This window comes from Anabas testudineus, chromosome 10 (assembly GCF_900324465.2).
Source record: "Anabas testudineus chromosome 10, fAnaTes1.2, whole genome shotgun sequence".
Classification (NCBI taxonomy): domain Eukaryota; kingdom Metazoa; phylum Chordata; class Actinopteri; order Anabantiformes; family Anabantidae; genus Anabas; species Anabas testudineus.
The window spans coordinates 11,114,668-11,135,759 of record NC_046619.1 but is presented as its reverse complement, the minus strand read 5'-3'; the positions used below and the strand labels follow the sequence as shown (position 1 = coordinate 11,135,759).

Genomic DNA, 21,092 nt, shown 5'->3' with positions numbered 1-21,092 from the left:
GATAATAGACCCTCGAATGGTCATTGGAAATTGGAATAAATAAACTTCAGAGGGTGTGAGCAGACACTGTTGCCAGTGATCACACTGCATCTGCAGCCCTCAGGCTAAATGCCAGCGCATAGTATGGAAGTGACAGCGGCACTGGAGAGTCTCGAAGGAACGAGGCAGCGGGAGATGCAAAGATATAAAGTTGCTTGGCCTACAGAGAGAAGTTGAGAGAGATTGCCTGTAGAGTGGATAAGTCAGAGATAAGAAAGGAATCCCTTAATGAGGAGAAGAGAGGTCTGGCAAAGAAGGGCAATAGGAAACAGTGGAAGACTAATGAGTAGAGAGCATATTGACAAAAAAGTTGGACTAACTTTTATGTCATGTACACACACATCTTCTCTTTTTTCCCTGGTCATTATAAGCAGTACAGTCCCTCGTCAGTCCCAGCTCAAAAACCTCACTAATAAATTCAGGAGATGGATGAGTTTGGGAGTGAATCATGTCAGGGTGTTAATGTCACAGCCTACAGACGGACATGACAAACTCCCCGTACCACGGTGTTTTGGCTGCTCCGCTCGCTCCCTGAGGCTGTGTCACCGCTGGCCTACTTCCATGTGGTACGTTGCGCTGCAGTGCGAGTGTAAGGGAGAGGATGGATTTGTGCTTGTGTGTCTAGATGGATAGGTGCATTACTTTCCCTCGACTGTGTTTACTTGTTTTTTGTGTTTGGTAATGCTGCCACTAATTCTTTCAGAAGAGACGAATGATGTTTCTGTAACTTTGTAACAAAAGTCAAAATGTCTTTTTAGAGATTAAAAGCTGATATTGTGTGCCGAAAGCACACAATATGGAAATTTGTTGAAATACCCTCAAACACATCTATGAACTAATCTAATTATTCAGCTTTTGTTATTTGTCCTTTCTGTGCTTTTTAGAGCGAGAGGCCGAACCTGGCAGATATGAAGATCCCGGGACTAAAGTTCACGCTAGCTCAGCCAAGAAGACAGTACAGGATGGTGAGTGCAGGCATTTAGTTTTATTTCTAGTGACAGGAAGAAAAACTGTTCCAACGTATAGCTAAAAGTTGATCCATACTGTAACTGTTTTATAGCTACTTTGGCTTGGATGGTATTTTTAGGTATATACTACTATAATTCGTGCAAAATATGTAATAGTGGAACTAATGATGCAGTAATCATTCATTCATGCATTCATTCATTTTAAGCTCAATGTTATTGCACAAACTAGTAAAATGAACCCATGTGACGTGCAGGTGCTGGTGGTGCTGCAGCGTTCCAGCTCTTGTTAGGGAGCGTGATTACTGCAGATTATCATGTTTAGTGAGAAATAAATGCTTTGATATCCAATCTATACCAGACTGTGGCGTCACATTGCTATACTGAGCTCCAGTCCTTCTTCTCTGCTGTGTCTGTTGCAGTTCCAATAAAACAGTGGGTAGAACACCACAGTGTTTAGTACAATTAGTTCTCCACCCTCTTTCAGGTGGTGTGCAGATATGTCAGAATGGAGGAGAGAGATAACCAAGCTCGCAGCTCATTCTTTGAACCAGATAGAGCATGGCTAATTCACACAGGATAATCTAAGCCAGCCCCTTCAGAAACATAAAGCTATTTCTTGCATTAACTTCAATGCTAACATTGTGGTCTCAGCGCAGACTAACACTGCAATTTGAGATTTAGCAAGTGGGTCGTATTATACTGGACTGGAATCCGTGGAATACCTAAGCTGCTGTGCTGTAGTGGGGTTATGTTCTCTGTTTAATAGTAGAGTTAGAGTGAATTAGATTTTTACTTAGGTTTGAATTTTGTGGTGAACAAAAAATGTGTCCAGTTCATTTACTTGGAAATATACAAATATGCAAGCATGTGGGCATTACGTTTTTATTTCTACATCACAGAAAACAGTGTATGTTGTCTCTGCATTTAGCTTGATTGGTTTCCGCTGCATTAATTGAGAAGTTTGAATGAATTATCCATCCTATGAATTATTTTATCCCTTTTAATTTGATAATCTGATCAGAAAATATTTACAGTTTATGAATGATTACTTAATGTTTGAACTATAGCTATTGTGGAACCTGTAATACTAAGAAGAACTTTTATTATTTATCCCAACTGGATGTAAACAATGCATGTTTCAAACAGTTAAGTGAAATTTGATTTTGGGAAATAAGAAGTATTCATAACATGCAACACGTTGTAATAAACACAAGGATGTTATACTTAAAAGATATAACAAGTGCTCCCATGACATTTTTAACCTCTAAAACTTTAAAGGTGACAGATGAAGAAGAGAACAAGAAGAGGAAGTCACGGGGTGCACAAGCAGACAGAAATGACAGCCAATGAGATTGCTTGTTACACTACATGGCAGATTAGTTTTGCCACAACACGACTCCAGAGTGCTGTGTAAATGATAACAGACTTGGCAAATGGAAAACTAAAATGGGGAACCAATTGGTCAATCAAAATGCAAATTGAAATGTGACTGATGTCGTCAGCAACCCCACATTATGTTTTGTTCGTTAGGTAATTACAAAACCAATTACACGAGTTTTGATCTAATCCAATGTGAAATAAGCAGCATGGTGGCGTACGGTAATCCACAAACCTAGATGAATCTACTATAAAGCCACAGCCATACCATGGGACTTATGTGCCAGCTATTTTGCTTTCTCAGTGCATCAAACAGATGTTAGAGTTCTCAGCAGAGCTCTGGTTATTTTTAGGTATTTACAGTTTTTCTCGTCCTTGGTGTGATGCGTTAGTTACAAAACTGTGGCAAGACGTATGTTTTTGTTTGCAGGCAATGTTGTTTTCTCATACTAAGCTGTAATTCCAAGATTTAAAACATATGCGCTTTGATTGGTTGGAAATAGAGTCATTATTCACCTCATTACATGCTTAGTTAATGGATAGTGGACAAACATAGTTATGTTACCTCATACTGTTATTAGTGTATGTATGTGTAAGTAGTATTAAGTGGTCAATATGAGTGATTAATAACAGGAAGAAGAATAGCTGAAGGTAGAGGAGATAGATGGACACACACACACACACACTTCAGCCTCCAATTAATGAGTGCTTCAGTCTAGGACAGTGCAAAAACATTTAATTATCGCTGACACTTAAGGTGAGGCAAGAGGCCAGATCTGTCATCCACCTGTGTGTATGTGTGTGTGTGTGTGTGTGAGTGTGTAGGTGTGTGAGAACAGAGGAGAAGGAGGAAGAGATCACAGTGTGTCAGTGAGCCAAAGAATCAGGCTGTAGGTCAAACGTGGTCTTTTATTGCGACCCCTCCTGAAATTGACTGAAGGTCAAAATGACACAAGCCTCTGGCAGGAAGGAAGGGCCAGTTACAAGTTTAGTGAACATAAACAAAATCATTCTTCCTCCACAGCTGCTAATACTATTAATGTTCTCGCTGCCACAGTCAGACAAGACTGTAATTAAAGTCACCAGCGCCCCAAGAATCGACACAAGGTCACGTGAGCATAAGTTGAACACTGGGTTTATGAATTTGCTTCATTAATGTGCACAGATGAGAGAAAATTAAGCAGGAAATAAGTGACGTTTCTGGTGAGTTCTGAGATTAGAAGCTGAGCTGAACACACGCATAGGTTTGTGGCTCTGTTGTTAGCTACAGTAGCTCGCAGCCAACTTCTTTAAAGTGGCACTGTTTGAAGTGAATAAACAACAGACCGCACAAACAGTCGAGCTTCTGTGTGAATGATGTCGGGGCTAAAATTAATTCTGAACACACCTTTAATGTTGTTAAAATATGGATTCTTGAAGCTGTTAATGTGGCAAAAGTACTCGCTCCTGCTTGTTCTCTAAATGGCTGTTATCAGGACCTTGTTTTGTTTGACTTTCGCTCCTTTGTTTACGAGGGATACAGCCGGAGAGGCTCCGTGCATGTTCCCTCCAACTAAGCCAATTTCATGCAGTCTCTTTTTTATTTCCTCTCACAAGTCTCCATGAAAATGATTAAAATTGTAAACACACTTCAAGCAAAACAGGCTATGTTTCACTTTTTTAGTGACAATTAACTCCCACCTGAAATTAATGTCCCCTTGTGTGCGCATGTTGTCCTTAAATGCATCTTTGCACCTTTGCTTTGAAGCTGCCTTCAAAGACTGTTCGGTTATTTGATTTCATAGTGTTCTTTTAAAAACACTTTGCTTTTAGCAGAAGCTTCACAAACCCCCTGCTTCAGAGCTTTTCACTAACTAATGTGCGTGTGTGTGTTTGTGGATGTTTTTTCAAATGGTTGTGTGGTAGTAATGAATATTCAGGTTTTAATCAACAGTGAATAACCCCTCTCCCTCCCCAGATATTTTTCTCCTGTAAGCCAGTGTGGTTTCAATCTGAAACGGCCTGTTTATCTTCATTCCTCAGTTACATCCACAATAATATGATTTGCCCATGTTTTCAATAATTAATTTTCTGGATGGTGAATCTGTTCTATCATTGCGTGCTCCCCGAGGCCGTCTCCGTGCTTTTCATCCCTCCATCATTCCTCTCTGTCATCCCTCGCTCCAGTGCCTCTCACAGGCCAAACAGTCAGACCCCGAGGAACTCTCACAAAGCCGAGAGAGGAGATTGTATCTCCTGATCTATTTGTCTTTCATCTCTCTCTCTGCATCTCTTGTTCTACTCTGTAGCCCCCCAGGTAAAAGAGAAGAAACACCTTTTTAATTAGTTTATCAAACCTAAGAGTGATGCTCATTTTTCTAATAACAGTCGGGAATGCGTCCTTTGGGAATGGCTGTTGAAGCGCTTGTTTATTTAATTTCAAACTTCTGCAGAAACAGGAACTGGGGAGAGCAAACAATGGAGAGCGACGGCGCAGTGGTGTCAGTAATAGAGCACACACCCACACACACAGATTACAAAAACACCCCATTGACCCATGTCCAGCTCAGCAGCAATTAATTTAAGGTCACCCCCTGCTCTCTGACAGGCCTTGTTGGCAATGTGGCCGCTTCTACTGGACTCTGACTATCTTTATTATCCAATCACTGCACTCAATTCTGACTTTGGTCCAGTTTTAGAGAGCACAGCAAGAATGTTTTTATCTTACCCCTCTTTTCTCTACCAGATTTTTCTTGTCTCTTAAGGAACATTAAGGGTAAAAAAAAAAGTGTGAGATAAAACTTGAGGAGATAAAAAGTGGAAGAAGATGGGCAATTTACTGTTAACTTTAACTGTAATAAAATCTTACTGCTTTTAGTGTAATGTGCTTTTCTGCCAGGGTCTCACTTGGAAGTGTTGCAACAATTAAATAGCTAAGAAGTGTGATTTCTTTTTTTCTTTTTTTTATTGCACACTGTAGACACTAAACTGCCTAATGCATAACAATCTAACTGTACAGCAGCTCTGTCACTGTCTGTAGACTGTGACTGTAGACTGGTTCTACATTTTCACTGTGAATGAAAAATGACGCCACTGTATATCATAAAGTCCTGCTTATTGAATTTCTACTCCAGTATTTCCTTGGAAGAATCTATTTGAGATGTGTGCACAAACGAACATTGCTGAATGACTGTGTATCTTTACTATTATTAAAACAAAATAATTATTTGTTTTAGTAGATACCTGCTCATGCAGTAAAACTTTGAGACCTACAGTCTACTCTTCTCTTTAGTCAGTGATGAGAAAAAGATGCATTGTTGGATAAGTGCAGTGTGATATCCATGTTAAAAAAAATTACATGATCAAGTGTTGAAATTGACTAATTTCATCCACAATCAAATCAGTATTTAAAGCTTGGCATATAATCACTACAGCAATGGAAATGTTTTTTTCATATTTTTATTGAACTTAAATATATACAGAAGCTGAATGGGTCCCTTAATTTTCTTATGCCAACAGTATGTTGCTGGCTCTCCTCTGGCTGTCTGTGTTTGCCCTGTGGCTCCCTGAAGGCTCTGAGCTGTGGAGAGTGGGAGGAATGAAAGTCAATATATGAACCTACTTGATCCACAGTGGGGGAATTGGAAGCGCTGTGTGCACAAAGGAACGCTGTTACTGTGGAAATAGAAGGAATGTAGAGTGAGGGCAGTGGAGTGATATATAAGTAGATATAATGTAATACGGCCACACCAATATAACAACAATACGCAGAGGAACGAAGTTCTGGAAGCTTGGACATGTGTGCGCCGATGAGGATAGCTTTGAAACGGGACTTGTGAGGCATAGAAAAGCACAGCGTGGATACAAAGCATTCAAAAGAAAAGCAAAAAGTCAAACAGCATTTCCATATTTCTTTACATGTACACAGGGAGCTTGTGCATCCCATAGCATACACACACATACTATACTGTGTATGTGTGACATGACAAGAGGATGACAATGACTTTGATCCTCATGTTCAGTCAGATGAAGCTATTTTGTCAATTTTTTTTTTCCTGAGATGCAGCATAACATTTTATTTCAGTACAGGCCGATATATTCTTTCATGTACTTGCTGTGCTCTCTAAGCGTGAGCTACCAACCAAGGAATATATTGATTCTCCCCCAGTATATAAAAGCAGACCTGACCAGAGGGTAGCTGGGCTGATGCTGGGTTTGCAACAGCCGCTCGGTTTTCAGAGCATGAAGCAACACAGCAGTGAAATGTACAACAGCCATAATGTGTCAACAGATTTTCAAAGTGAGATGGTAAAGGTCCTGCAAATTGAGCATGTACAGGAAAATTCCAGTCCTCTAAAACACAGATGGTCACAATATTTCTTTATTGTTAATTTTAATGTAGAATTTAAAAAAAAAACTAGAAACTGCATAAAAATATTTTGACTGTGTATGATATGGTGAAGTGAATTAAATAAAACTGTAAATTATATTTACAAGAATAGAACACTGTTGTACTTGTTTTTAGTTTATCCCAGTGCTTCATTCATGCTTCACCAGCTGCTCTCCTACCAGCTGACTCATGTCCAATCGTATTCATGCAATCACTGTCATTCTGCTGATATTCTCGTGCCAGCGCCGTTTGCTGCAGCAGCTCCCTCCACCACCCCAGCGTCCTCACAAAGGCCCCTTTACGCTGCATGATTACCAGATGAAAATTGACAATCGTGAGGGAAATGTGCTGAAATTAATGACGGTCAATTGCAAACGATGGTGCTGGATCATTCTGCGTCATTTTACAGCGTTTGGCAACCAAAGGACCAAAGGCGACATTCAACATTCTGACTGTGTCGGAAATTTAAGACCAAAATCCCACAGTGCGGCTGAACAAACAATCAAAATGCAACAAGAAATGATGCGGAATACACTGGCAGGGCTAGAGTAATGCTTCTGCAGAAAATTCATCCACACACTCTCTCTTCTTCTCCTCTTTTGAAGCTTTTTCTATGAATAAAAGTGCCAGCATTATGGCAAAAGTTTTACTGTTTTAGTACACTGCATTAATGTAGGAGTCACTGTTGACAGACACTGCAGCATGGCACATGCTGTGTAGGCCAGTTTATTAACCCCATGTAATAAAGCTACATCAGTCAGGTGAGCTTAACATGCACAGTTTACATGCACCATGTTCATGTGTGAAGTTGACTAGTATGTCAAGCAGAATTAGGATTCATTCTTCAAACTGTAAGTTCATTTCACTTTTTTTACTATCACCAGACTATTGTTGGAAAAAGACGCTCTGCACCACACTACATCAGTTCAGATGCGTAAATGTGACCAATTTAAAATTGAACAGAGGACACTTGTGTCCGTTTGTTAATGATCTGCTGTCGTCTTGGGCACACACTACTCTCAGCTACAACTCTGCCAACTCCTCCATCTGTCTCACCCCTGCAAACAGGCAACCCAGAGCCCTAGGGGTCATCAGTCAACCTTACATATGGCGAAGACAATGGCTAGACAAATTCACAGTGGTGTAAAACTGTTGCTCTTCCTCACAAACCGTAACTGGAACACCACGGAGAACACACTCTCGACTTAACTCTCCCCTGTTTCTTGCTCGCCTATCAGCTACCAATTTCAAAGCATTGCGTCTTCACAGTTTCCCCATTAAGCTGTGTCTGCTGAAGAATCACAATATTTACTTCACGTGCACCAATCCTTTCACTTATTCATTTGGCAACGTCTTATCAGCAGCAGACAACCTTGTTCATTTACATAAATCAATAACGTTCTCAAGGTAAAAAATGTGGTTAAGAGCATGAAAACGAGTTTTGCTTGGAACTTTGGAATGAATGGATGTGTAATAAGGCATGCCAAGTTATATTGCTCATGCACGTTGACTTATTCACACGCACGGGGATGAGAATAAAGTCGTACCTAAGATTAGCGAGAAGAGAAGGGAATGAAATGAGATGATAGGCGTGTGTTGAGGAAAGTGAAAGAGAGGTGGCAAGAGTGTGCTGCAGTGCTCCTGCATTACAATTGATTGGCTGGTTTAACCGTCAGTGCTGCTCACTCAACCTTTAAATAGATGGATAAAACTCTCTTTTACCCAACACTCCTCTATTCTCTCCTCTTCCCAGTACTCCTCCCTCTTTTCATCCTGTCATTTTCTCCTTTTTATTTCCTTTATTTTTCTCCACCCTTCCTCTGCTCTCTTATCCTTTCTATTCCTTCGCTCATCTATTTTTTCCTCCTCCCTCCCCTTTTATTCATTCTGCCTTGTTCTGTCCTCTCCCTTCTTTCTTTTCACCTCTCTTGTCTCCTTTCCTTCCACCCTTCTCCTCTCCTTTTCCTCTCCTGTCTTTATATGCCATAAATATTCAAATCACATCCCCTGAAAGTGATTTCACATTCAGAGCTTAATTGTCTTTCCAAATTAACTGTTTTACTGTTTATGAGAAAGTTTTATCTGCATAATCATCTACATATGATGCCTTGCATATTTGTGTGTGTAGGTGCATAAACCGAGTTGCTCATTTGTATGTGAATGTCTGGTTGCCAATTTGTCAGAGCGTGGAGGTCACACACTAATCCTAAATTGTCCTCCAATACTTTGTTAACCAGATACAATCCTCCTTTTTCTCCCAATCCTTCCTGTCTCCTTCTCCCCTCTTTTCCCTTCATTTCTCATTTCCTCGCTGTGATAAAGTCATTTGAAGCAGAGTGAAAAAAGATAGGTTTCCTCCGGCACTGATAGATGGAGGTGAGGGCAGGCCCCAAATAAGCACATGATAGAAACACGCTGCAGAGTAGACAGCTATCAGGAGGAAGGTTGACGCATCATCTCTCCGCGTTCTGGAGAATATGAGAGGCTGTAAATGTGTTTTTTGCATTTATGTGTGTGTTTTACAGATAGTAAGGAAACAAGTGTGATGCTCAGTTATGACAGATGTGTGCAGTGTGCTATGAATCTCCTCCAGTGAGACCATCTAAGCTTCACCATCTTATGGTGTGTGTTTGTTCTTACACCTCAGAGACAAAGAAAGCTTTGCTACATCCTCTGATAGCTCCAGATCCATTCAGAGTTACGTGTGTTTACACTTGATTTGTGCAGCTGTTTATTCATTCTTATAGATGGTTGTAGAGATTACAGCCTTACTGCAGGCAGAGAGCGAGCGAGAGAGAGCGAGCGAGCGAGCGAGCGAGAGAGTCTCTGGCTGATTTAACGCTGATAAACCAGCATGTATCAGCAGCGCAGTGTGTCATCGGGTCAGAAACAAGTTGATGTTCGCTTCAAACACCAGCTGTGGCTCAAACACAACCCATTAGGTTCCTAATGGAGACAGGGCCTCACTTGTGTTATGATGTTAGCAGCCACATGCTAATGACTTGAACATAGCACATGCTTTGATCTATACATACTGTTCTCAGACTTAATTAACTCGGGATTTGAAATCATTTTTAGTCCGTTCACCATGACGACTGCATGTGGTCTCTCTATGCGCTTTACTTTGTCTTTGATCCCATTTTATTAGCTTTAGTTGGTTTTGTTCATTATAAGGGCTTTCATCTTTCTGTTGTACATGTCTGGTAGAGTCTGTGTTATTGACAGGGTCATCATGACTACAGGTCCAGTCTACCGCCAGGTGTCAGCTTGTCTCGCACTTCATTTATGTTAAAAGCTCTTATCTCCCTCTTTTACTGCTACTGTGTCTTTTTTTACCTCCTCCACCCTCTCTTTTTTTTTTGCTGTCAAAGGAAAGTGGGTTTGTGCTGTTAGCCTAGTGTGAAATGACACAATGCTCAGAGTCAATGAGCTGCTGTGATCTTTTGTCACCTTGGACACCAGCCAGCTGTGCCTGGCTGCCACGGCAATAATGTCACTGTGGAGATTGATTTGGAAGAAGATGGGGTCGACGCTCAGGGAGAATAGTCCTCATTAAGCAGCTCACACTGTGGAAAACTCAACATTTACTTCATACCTTTTACCATTCTTCTTCCCTGTAGTTTTCCCCTACTCCAGCCAACCTGAGCTATTTTCCCACCTGCTTCAGTTAGTCGAATGTAAGAATCTACCACGTGGAAAAAACATGATTCAACAGCTTGATGCGTTTTGGCAGCGACTTTCGTCCTCAGCACTACATTTGTGCTGATTCTCCTGCTCTGTATGTTTTCATTAGCATGTTTTTTGCAGCTCGGAGATGATGTTTGTCGTCGCTGTCTCCCTGTAGGTCCAGATGCCACAAAGGATCCCTGTCTGAAGGTGCGCTGCCCTCCTCACAAGGTGTGTGTTAGCCATGACTACCAGACAGCCATCTGTACCAATCGCAAGCAGCCAGCTCACAGGTAACATTGCCTTTACTCCCTTCTGCCTTTGTCTCACAGACCTATATATATATATATATATATATATAAACTATGCCATTAAACATTGCTATTATACCAGTTATATAGTGTCAGTCAGAGTCAGTTAGAGACCGTGTGTTAAAAATCTCCAATAATAGAAGAGAGTACGTCTATTTGAAATTACAACGCTGTCTATAAAGAGCTGTTAGGAGATAAAGAGCATATTTCATTGTGATTCGTTTTATTGAACTACGGAGAACAGCTGAGGTTTCACCAATGTGACATCCTTTGTGGAACACTTGTGAAATGTGTCATCACAGAAGCATGAAGATGATAGCACCATGTTGAAAAGATCCTCAAATGAAAAGCCAGTTTTAACTCGGCGTTATCTACAAGGGCACCAAGAGAACAATGCCGTTGTGTTGATGCAAGACCGTCTTTCTCATTGAATATAGAATTATTATTATTAAGTTAAAGTAAATGCCTGTAACTCAAAATTACTATGCAAAGTTGATCTTTAATATGCTAAAGACCCCTAGGGCGGGTCACACAAATTAAACTCAGTGGAAGCATGAAATAAAGAAGCGTTTTGTGTTTTGTACGTGAGTGTGTGAGAAACTTCTTCTGTGGCAGACACACATTCTTACCACCAATTATTTTTAATCAAACTATCTGTTTGCTCTTTGGACTCATAGCATACAATTTGTTTGTGCTTTCAACCTTATCATGTTGCCAATTTTAAGGTTTTTCAATTTTTCAGTTCAAGAAGCATTACTCTCAAAAGACATCTGAACGTGTTTCTCTCTGTCTTGAGTTTAATTGATTTCCTCAAGTCATTAGCTCCTAAGATACTCGATTTAAATGGTTTTTTTTTTCTTCCTTGTATTGTATTAATCACGAGTCATATTTGCTGCTTAATGTGTCAAATGATTCACCTGAAATTGGTATTTTGTCAAAAGCATCATTCATATAAGCACTAGACCATGATATGACTTAATCTACATGAGTTAAATGAGTGGCAGTAATTATTATAATGTAGAATCAGTGTCATTCAAGCATTTTGCTCTCAAGATAGTTGTAAATAGATATTGTTCTATCCCCAGACATTGTGCAGTATGTACTATTTGGCTAGGAGATGATCCGGAACAGTTTTTCTTCCCAGGAATTACTGTTTTACAAGCAGATTAATTGTGTTCTTTATAAGCAGCTGCCCATGCTGAAGTCCCAAGCATATTTTCTTCCTCTTGAAACTGAAACAGTTCTGCACAGACACTCCTTTTTGGCTGCTTATGTTTGGCTGCAGGCTTGGACATCTACATTAGCAACTAGCTATAATTTAGAAACCATTATCAAGGCACACTGTGTTAATTTGTATGTGCCTCTGTCCTGCTGTGAACAAGCTGTAGTTCTGTCAAACCAGAGCCTTTTCCAGATTAAAGAAACATGGAAACTCTCAGCAGGGGGCTGAATTACAGTGGTCTATATGGGAGAGAAGAGAGATCACTTTCCCGTTTCTGTTTGAGGTTAATATGTCTGGAGGTCTAATAAGTTGAACACACTCTTGTGCTTCGCTGCATTTCTTCAAAGGGTTGATCGAAGAGGACGTGAAGCAGTGGATTTGATTTGGTAGATGAGAGGAAGCATCTCAGACAATGTTTGTCAACCTACAAATTCCGTCTTAACTCTCTCTTGCCTGATCTGCCAACACTGTTTTATTTATCAGTGCAGCGTGCATGTCTAATCTGCTGCAGCGATGATTATGGGCCAGTCTGAGAGTGTGACACTCCTGAAAGAACCGAGAAAGCAGCTGACAGCCGGTTTCACTTTTGTAGCTTGTAAGAGAGCACAGTTTTTTTCCAAAGGGACTGCCAGATCCGCTCTTACGAAATGTGATGTTAAAATTTTACAACTTACACAGTTGGTTCAAGGGCCAGTTTCACAAAGAGATTTCAGACTTCAACTGATTCGAATTCAAAGAGTCTGAAAGATGTTTCACAAAAATAAAAGCCTTCCTTAGTTTTCATCTTAAAATGCAGCATGTTTTTACAGAGCAGTAAATAGCGAGGGCAGTGAGGAAATTACCCTGAACCTGACTGACAGGTTAGGAGAGGCACTCAGACCTGCCAATAACTAAAACAGTTTGCAGGAGTCTTTTAGATTTTCGTTCAAGTTGTGCTTTCCTCTGATCCACCTGTTACATATTCATGTGTGCAGAGGTTTTATAGATGTGATGGAGGTTGTGCGACTGTGGAATCTCCACCTGTTCTCTTCTGCGGCTGATGTTAATTTTGCATCATTTGTTGTCGCCATGTTCATTTCTCTGTAAAGAGTCTGTCTGGCTCTAATTCTGTCTCTGCCCAGAATGGATCAGGAGGCAGCAGGGTGTTCAGTGAGAGCACTTAGACAGAAAATTGCTGCAAGATTTGGATCAAATGTAATTACACTGGTTATTGAAAAGGCCTCAGTGGACCAATCAGGATTCGCTCTGCTTCAGCTGACCCTGACAAGTAGAAACACTTTTAAAACTTTCTGCTCAGTAGAAAACTAATTCTGCTAGCTTGAATTTACCCTCACACACAAATTCATGAGAGGAATGTTTGTGAGGATGTGATGTATACAGTAGAAAGGTTTTGACATCTAGCAATGTACTGTAGATATTATTGTTTATTATTGTTTATATGAAAATATGTGCCTTGTTTTTATTTTACTTAGTCAGATTCATGAAGTGTTTCTCTCTCTCTCTCTGTCAGTGTGAAACCCAGGAAAGGCAGCGTAGGACACAAGTACAGGCTTGAAGCCGGTGCTCATGGGAAATGTAAGCTCTGCTCAGCCCTCCAGTCAAGTCCCGTATGTGGATCCGACGGGCACACCTACTCCTCCAAGGTGAGATGTCCCTTTGCCATTTATCTCTCTTGAAGTTTCACACTCTTCATACCTTTCACTTTTCTCACCGTCTGTGTCATCGTCTCACTGAACATCACTCATCAATAATTCAGTTTGTTTTCATCCATAAAAGCAACGACGGCGTCGCATCAAGACAGACAACAGCGCTTGAAGAGTTTTGTAATCTAGAATTGATGGTGTAAATATTTGATATGTGTAATTTTCTTTCTTTATCCCAAAAAATGATATTTTTGTAACTCCACTGACGTCATTGTCATGCCTTCTCTGTCTTCTTCCCTCTTCTTCCTCTTCCCCTATAGTGTCTCATTTTATCATGTACAGCATACTGTATATTGACTGCTGCCTGACTCTACATGCTCATTTCAGCTGTACTTGCTGTTTAAGTCTGTTTAACCATCTCTGAATGATTTGGAAAAGCTCTTGAATTTGCATCAGCTCATCTGTGTAATCCTCAGATTCAGACTCATTTTCAGCCACATCAAAATTACACATAACTCACAATACCCTGATAGGGAAGAACGGAAATGGAAACATGTATTTACATTTATTTAACCAAGAGGAAAATAAGCACAGAAAGATCAGATCAAGAAGTCAGTTTTATGTGAAGCATACTGTGTCTTCTCTTCATAAAACTTCTTATTGACATCGACATTTATATTATCTTTCTGTCCCTGTGTTCAGTGTTCTGGTTGCCACAGGTGGCGCACGCTCCAGTACACAGGAAGCTCATACAAATTGACAATAGAAGGCATCTCTAGAGTGCACAGCTGTATCTTTGTGAAGGGAATACTGGCAAAGTAGAGCGAGCTACAAGCTTTCAGGAGCTGAAAGACTAATGTCACTTGCTCGGTATTATGTATTAATTGAAGCATTTTAGTTAGGGATGGCTCTCAAACGCAGAATAGTATCTAAGGAGACTGGATCAATAAAATCAAACCTTTTACTGAGGGAGTTCAACATATTTTCTTTACTTGAAAGCTTGTTGTCCGTCCACACATCAGCCGTGTTTCGGAGCTCAGTGTTGCAGGAAATTAATGGACCTCCAGATATTTGGTGATTATGTTGTTTTCAGTTTGAATGCGGGGTTAAGCCTCCATGAAGAAATTCGAGATTGGGAGGTTCGCCTCCTTGTGTAAGAGGAAGTCATAACATAAGCCTTTGTAATAACCGACCTGCCTGCGAGCTGTCACTGTGCTGAGGAGAAACAAGAGGACGGAGAAGGAACAAAAGGAGGCGGAGGACTGGGGAGTCCCTCTGCTCTCTGCGGTAATTTAGTTGGAGGAGTTCAGTTAGGTGGTGAAGTGATGGGTCCCTGTGGTCCAACTTAAACTCTGCTCACCAGTGAACCACTGGTATGAGGCTTATTCATGTTTTATTATTACATTACATGCTTCCCTCATTGTAACCGCACACACTCCCTGACACACACACTCAATATCCTATTAAGAGAGGACAGCGCTGTTATCTCCTGAGAGGTTTCAGGCTTTAAGTCCATTACTTCATTCCTCCTAAATCATCTTCCTCTCTTCTCCTCTCCTCTCCCTTCCTCTCTTGTATTCTTGCCCCATCAAGTCAGGTGTTAAAGCACTGTTTCATCAAAACCACATTAACCCCTGGAGAGAGACGAACATAAAGATTCATGGGGCCTCTCAGTGTGCTGACAGTGACTGGGAGAGGTCATCCATTTCCTGGGCTTTCTCTGTCTCTCCCTCTCTCGTTCTCTCTTCGTCTCCCTACCCAGACAGCTAATTCAATATCTTGAGAACAGGACAGAGCGCCGTTCCTTTGTCAACAAATTTCATTAAGCAACATTAGCAGCGCTATCAAAGAGGTGACAGGGAGGAAATGATGGATTTGAATTAGAGTGTGCAGAGTGAAACTGCTGGCAGGATAAGGATAAGCATGTGTAGGGTACAATATCTGCAGAGATGGTTATGCACAGTCATGGTCTCAGCCTGACGAGACCTGTCGTCATCATCTCACAAACACAATTTACATAACTCATTTCAGTTTTCATTATTCCTCTTGGAAGGATTTTGTAATTGGATTTTTTCCCCCCAACTAGTCCAAACTATTTCTTACCCCCACTTACCTGAAAACGAGATTTATACTGTTAAATTACATTCTAAAGTAGTCTATCTTGCTTTTTCATTGCATTATGCTTGTACTACACTGAATAATAGAATGTCACTGGCCATCTCCGTGTTTAATGATGTGTCTACATGTCTGCCTAATGGACATATCTGTCCATCGAAGATAAATGATCAATCCTGTCTCAGCAAATATTTCTCTAAATCAGCTCAAGAACGAAGGTTCAATATTCAAATTCTTTGTTTGGTTGAAGTTACATAGCTGTAGCACAACATACCAATAAAACATAGAAATTAAGTGTCTTTTATTCAAGTGTCAGTCGTTCTTGATTCTTACTTGTGTGTTTGTGTTGATTTTATTTATGGGGGGGGCCACACTGTGATAGTAGTGCAAGAGCAGCCAAAGATGGTGCATAAAGCCCAAAGTATTTTCACCTTCAGCTTTTATAATCAAGTTATAAAAACACTGAAAACTGCACTTCCCATAACATAATTCAGTCTTAATTAGTCCTTCTACTCATACCTGTAGTCATTGTCCATGTCTTCCAGACTGTGGTGTGCAGAAAGACAGTTTTGTTGACATAGACACTCCACTTTTCCGGCCCTAGTAAAATTTAACGTCCATATACAGTCAGTTAGTTTCCCATAAATTTGCAGTTTCTCAGGCCCAGGCCAGGATAATGCTCACAACATTATCCAGGTTTTTTATTGCCCAGGTTGATTTCCTGCACTTTAGAGAGCCCCTCCAGAGCCACACAAGGCATTGTCCAGCAATTTTTACAGGCAGAGTATCTTTCAAGACAACTACTAATTTTCTGGTGTCACGTCTTGTCTCAACCCTTGAGCCTTTGTAATAAAGCCCCCATAACCAATATTGTTTGTGTTATTTTTTTACAGTGTAAGTTGGAGTTTCAGAGCTGTCTGTCTGGAAAGACTATCTCAGTAAAATGCGATGGGCTGTGTCCCTGTTTGCCCAGTCAGGATCTCAGAAGACTGCCTCACAAAACGGATCAAACTGGTGAGTAACAGCAACAAAGCACTTTGTTCAGACACATTAACTTGTGAACAACTTTCTATTTAGAGAGAAACATATCTCTCTATCTACTGTTCCCGACTATAAATACAACTCAGTGTTTGTAATCTGATTAAAGTTCTTGTCATATGCTATGAGTTACCGTATTAGATACTGTTAAATATCTTTTTCTGGCAGTTTGTGCGTGTGGTTTTACAGTTTGGATGAATGTACACATGAACATCCTTAGATAGGTAAATAGAAGGAAGGTGAAATGGCTAGATAAAAGGATGAATGTGCAGACAGAGACAAGGTTATCTGTATTTTAGGCATTTTTGAGTTTAGGTGGATGCCTCAGAAGAAAAAAAACCACACCTCCATGACTCCACGCCACACACGTACAAAAACCCTTTTACTGGTAATCCTTCAAATTCTCGGGCGATTCAGGGTGTTTCCATTCCCTTCCTGTCACCTCTCCTGTTACTCATGTTATTTTCTCTCTCTCTGCCTCCGCCCCCCGCCCTACACTCTTTTTCTGGCAGCTTCAGGGAGCAGTGATGGAGTGACTGTGTGTGTCTTATTGTTTGTCATGAAAATAGGATTTCAGCAGATGGATGGAGAGATTCTGGAGGAGAAATGCAATCTAAAGGAAAGCAGCACAGAAAAGGATGGATTGTTATCGTTACAGGCTTCCTCTCTCCCAAATGGGGCAGTAGTGGGATGGTTTTACTTTGTGTGTGTTTCAAGTCTAGCTATCGTGCTTACCCCTCATACACACAGAATACACACTCAAAGACACACATATCCTTCGCCCAAATGTTTTTTTTCTAAACACTTAGTGATTAGGCAGCATTTATAAGGATGCTTAGAATCATCAGACACATTTTATACAAATGGAAAGTGTCTGCTAATTAATGATGGCTCTCTCTTTATCTTACACTCTTCTTCATTAGTTTAAAGCTGAATGATGGAGGGAACGGAGAGTGATGTTGTAACGGAGAAGTGTTTTACTAACTTGACTGCCGCCTAATTAATTCCCCCTCTATCTTTGCTCAGTAGAAACTGACAACTTAGCTCTGCCAAGAGTGGATGTGTTAGGAAATCTATTTCCAGATCTTGGACAGCACGGCACTTACTTTCATCGTCAGACCTTTGTTTGAGTCTTTCCTGGAAGTTTTTAGTTTAAACTAGTCTTACAGACTGAGTCTCTTCTGCTTTATTCTTCTTGCCATGGATGTCGCTGTACTTTACACTGTACTGTCCTCTGACCATCAGTGAGACAGCAGTTCCAGACATTTGTGTATTCAGAGGTGGGAGGTCTCGCAACCTGATAGTATTTCTTATTAAATCAACAACACAGAATGGAAAACAGATGGAGGTGGCAGTAGGTGAGGAAAACACTCGGTGTGTGTCAGATTGCGTTCCTATGGTAACTGTTAAAAGATTGCAGCAGTTCGGCGTGTGTGCGATCGCTCCTCGCTGATAGCCACAGGTTCAAACTGAGCTTTAACATTCATAACAGACCTGCAAATATCTCAGTTCACACAGCACCTGTGAGTCCACCTGCAGTTCCATAAGCAGCATCGTTAGAGTAAACAGAGGTGTTGAGTTTCCACACCACCGTGGGGTTTTGTTGCTATGTTTCTTTACACTAGAGATTCAGACACTGGGGCAATAGCCAATTAATCTATGTTTTCTGTATATAAGTTATATATTTACTGGTTTATAGTTTATTCTAACAGCGGTTGAGTTTTTTAAATATATTAATATCTGTGTGAAAGTCGTGCTTGGTTTAAATGACAAGACGTGGACATGTTTTTGTGTTTGTGTGCGGACGCTCATCTGTGCGGGGGGTAGATGAGGTAAGTGTCCTGGTGAGATGACATCAGAAGAAATAAGCCAGACAGGCAGAACGCAGCTAATTAAAGTGGCAGGGAGCTCGACTGTTTAAATTAAGCAAAACCAATTATTCAGGATATTTTGTTGACATCTACATACATTACACTCAGTTTATTAGGAACACCAAACTACAACCAGTGCAGAAGACTTAACTAAACTAAATTCTCATCATTTTCATTTATTCTTTTCAGTTTGAACGTTCAAATACTAATAAACTCTAGTTTGCTGCCTCTTAACTATCGACTCCCAAAAAGTTCCCCTACAAAAAACTTTACTAAAAATGTGACAGAAACATATTTAAAGTCCAGAGAGAATTAGATTTTAAGGTCTGTCTAATAAATACTTTAAAAGCAGATTTATTATTTCTGCATGATTGTAAGCCTTGTGAGATTAGAGAGAAATAATAAATCTAGTTAATTGAAAAACAAAAGCCTTTGCAACGAAGGATGCCTGTCTGCCACTTCCTATAGCAATTGAGGAGGAAGAGGCAGAGGACACACTCTTGCTGCAAAGGCGACAAGAAGGTTTACAGGTGAATCTCTGATTTTTTTTATCATCCCTCGATCACTCACTGCTTCCATTTTGATTGACAAGTGTTGATGATAAGTGTGTGCAGCAGTATACTGGTGACTGTTGTTTTTATTTGACAGGGCACAGTGGAGGGCTTCAAAAATCATACATTTTGCCTCAACCACACTAATAACCTTTATTTTTCACCCAGCATTAGAGGATGTGTGGGGAGCTTGTCGATGTGTGTTTCAGTCTCACCTCTCCCATGGTCGTTTTCCCATGTCCCATCGTTTTGCACTGAGTTAAAGTTCCAGCTCTACGTTTTGTACACAAGTCCCAGAAAGTCGCTTCAGCATCCTGTTGGAAAAAGGCAGAAAACTGAAACTGTCTGGAGCTATGAAAGTATGAAAGCATGTCATAGATGAGATAATAATTACAAGTGTATTGTACATGCAAATTGCTCATTTTCTAAGATCTTTATTTTAATGAATAATTAACATGTTTCCTAATGAACAGTTAAACGTCATGTGCTCAGAAACCCATTGCTGCTATATGACTGTTTAGCAAAGGTTAGCACATAGACACAGAGGCTCTGAGATCTAATTTGTTGTGTCATGCACCCCTGAGGCTGCACTGCTGTAGCACTGAACATCGTCATTCTACTATAAGATAAAGACTGAAGCTGGCACAGCGTCACCCTGCTGGTGATCACGTGTAAAGGCCCAAGTTAGAACTGGTTGAGGCCGCGAGAATGTTAACGGTAATTGCACATTTTCCCTCAGCTACTGTTGAAGAAAAACACTGACAAAACCAAGAGAGGCTGAATGGGCTAAATCCCCTTTCTAAATTAAAAATTTCCTGGCAATTCTGTCTCACAGCTCCACAGAGAGCACGCAGGAGGACAGATTGTGTTCTTCTCTCTTCTGCCTCCACACTTCCTATGCGCCTAACACATGCCAATTGCTTAGGGATTTTTTCCAGAGTGCTGACCAGTGTGGAGAGTGCCTGTAGAGCATTTTTAGTATGTCCTGCAGAGAGTGTCCACACTGGAACAAAAACTGCACTGGTCATTTGCTCAAGTACTTACCAGCTCTAAATGGCTACCTCATGGGGCAAGGACGGGATGTTGACAGGTGGATGGTTGGGCATACAACATGTGCATCCCCACTTCCTGGCTAGAAAAAGAGTTTATCTGGTTTATCTACATGGATAACAGTAGAATTAACATAGTTAGGATAATGCATAAACAAACTGGAATAACAAGGGATTTTTCTGTTCTTCACTTTCTGCCAACAACGCATGAATGTTACCCAGATATTTTTAGATGCCTAAATTTATCCAAACCTGCACTCGCCTATTGTTCACCTACACAGGTGATCCCATTTATTTTGCCTAATTTTCCATTTGAGTGTGTAAAGACTGACTAGATTGGCATCTCCCACATAGACATGGACTTACGTGACCTCATGTAATCGGCTTTTTCCCCAGGAGACATTTTGACATTTCACACACACACACACACACACACAAGAAAAGCACAGGTGTAAACCATAAAATTACTGATTGGCCGGTTGAACTCCCTTGAGCTGCTTTTTTTTTTATTGTACATGCTCACACACAGTCACAGGGCATTTGCTTTCTGGTACGCTTGAATAGAAAAGATCACACTTGTTTTTTCTGCTTCAACAAATCAAAATATCTGCTATAAGGAAAACATATTCTCACCATAATTAATAATATATTATCCAAATACACACAGTTAAAGTAATGACGAATATGTTTTGGGTTTGGTTACGTTCATTCTTCAGTTAAAACCTACTAACATTTATTTGGTAACCCAAATGTAAATCGTATTCAAAACCTGACTTGAATCATTAAATGAAGTCAGTGAGTGCAGGAACAAATTCTCAGTCAAATGAACTCACTTTTCAAAAATAGTCTCACCACTAAAAGGTCGAAAACTCT

The 21,092-nt window shown here is 40.4% G+C and overlaps 1 protein-coding gene across 3 annotated transcripts in view; it reads left to right on the top strand.

Annotated features, from left to right (window-relative positions):
• spock1 (SPARC (osteonectin), cwcv and kazal like domains proteoglycan 1) overlaps positions 1-21,092 on the top strand; it is a 79,671-nt gene that overhangs the window by 48,291 nt on the left and 10,288 nt on the right. For 2 of the 3 annotated variants that reach the window (XM_026358671.1, XM_026358674.1), the window contains exons 5-8: positions 924-1,004; positions 10,598-10,712; positions 13,463-13,595; positions 16,604-16,724. In XM_026358671.1, the coding sequence (XP_026214456.1) occupies positions 924-1,004; positions 10,598-10,712; positions 13,463-13,595; positions 16,604-16,724 (450 nt within the window). The remainder of the gene's footprint in view (positions 1-923; positions 1,005-10,597; positions 10,713-13,462; positions 13,596-16,603; positions 16,725-21,092) is intronic. The other variant, XM_026358673.1, reaches the window with a different exon arrangement.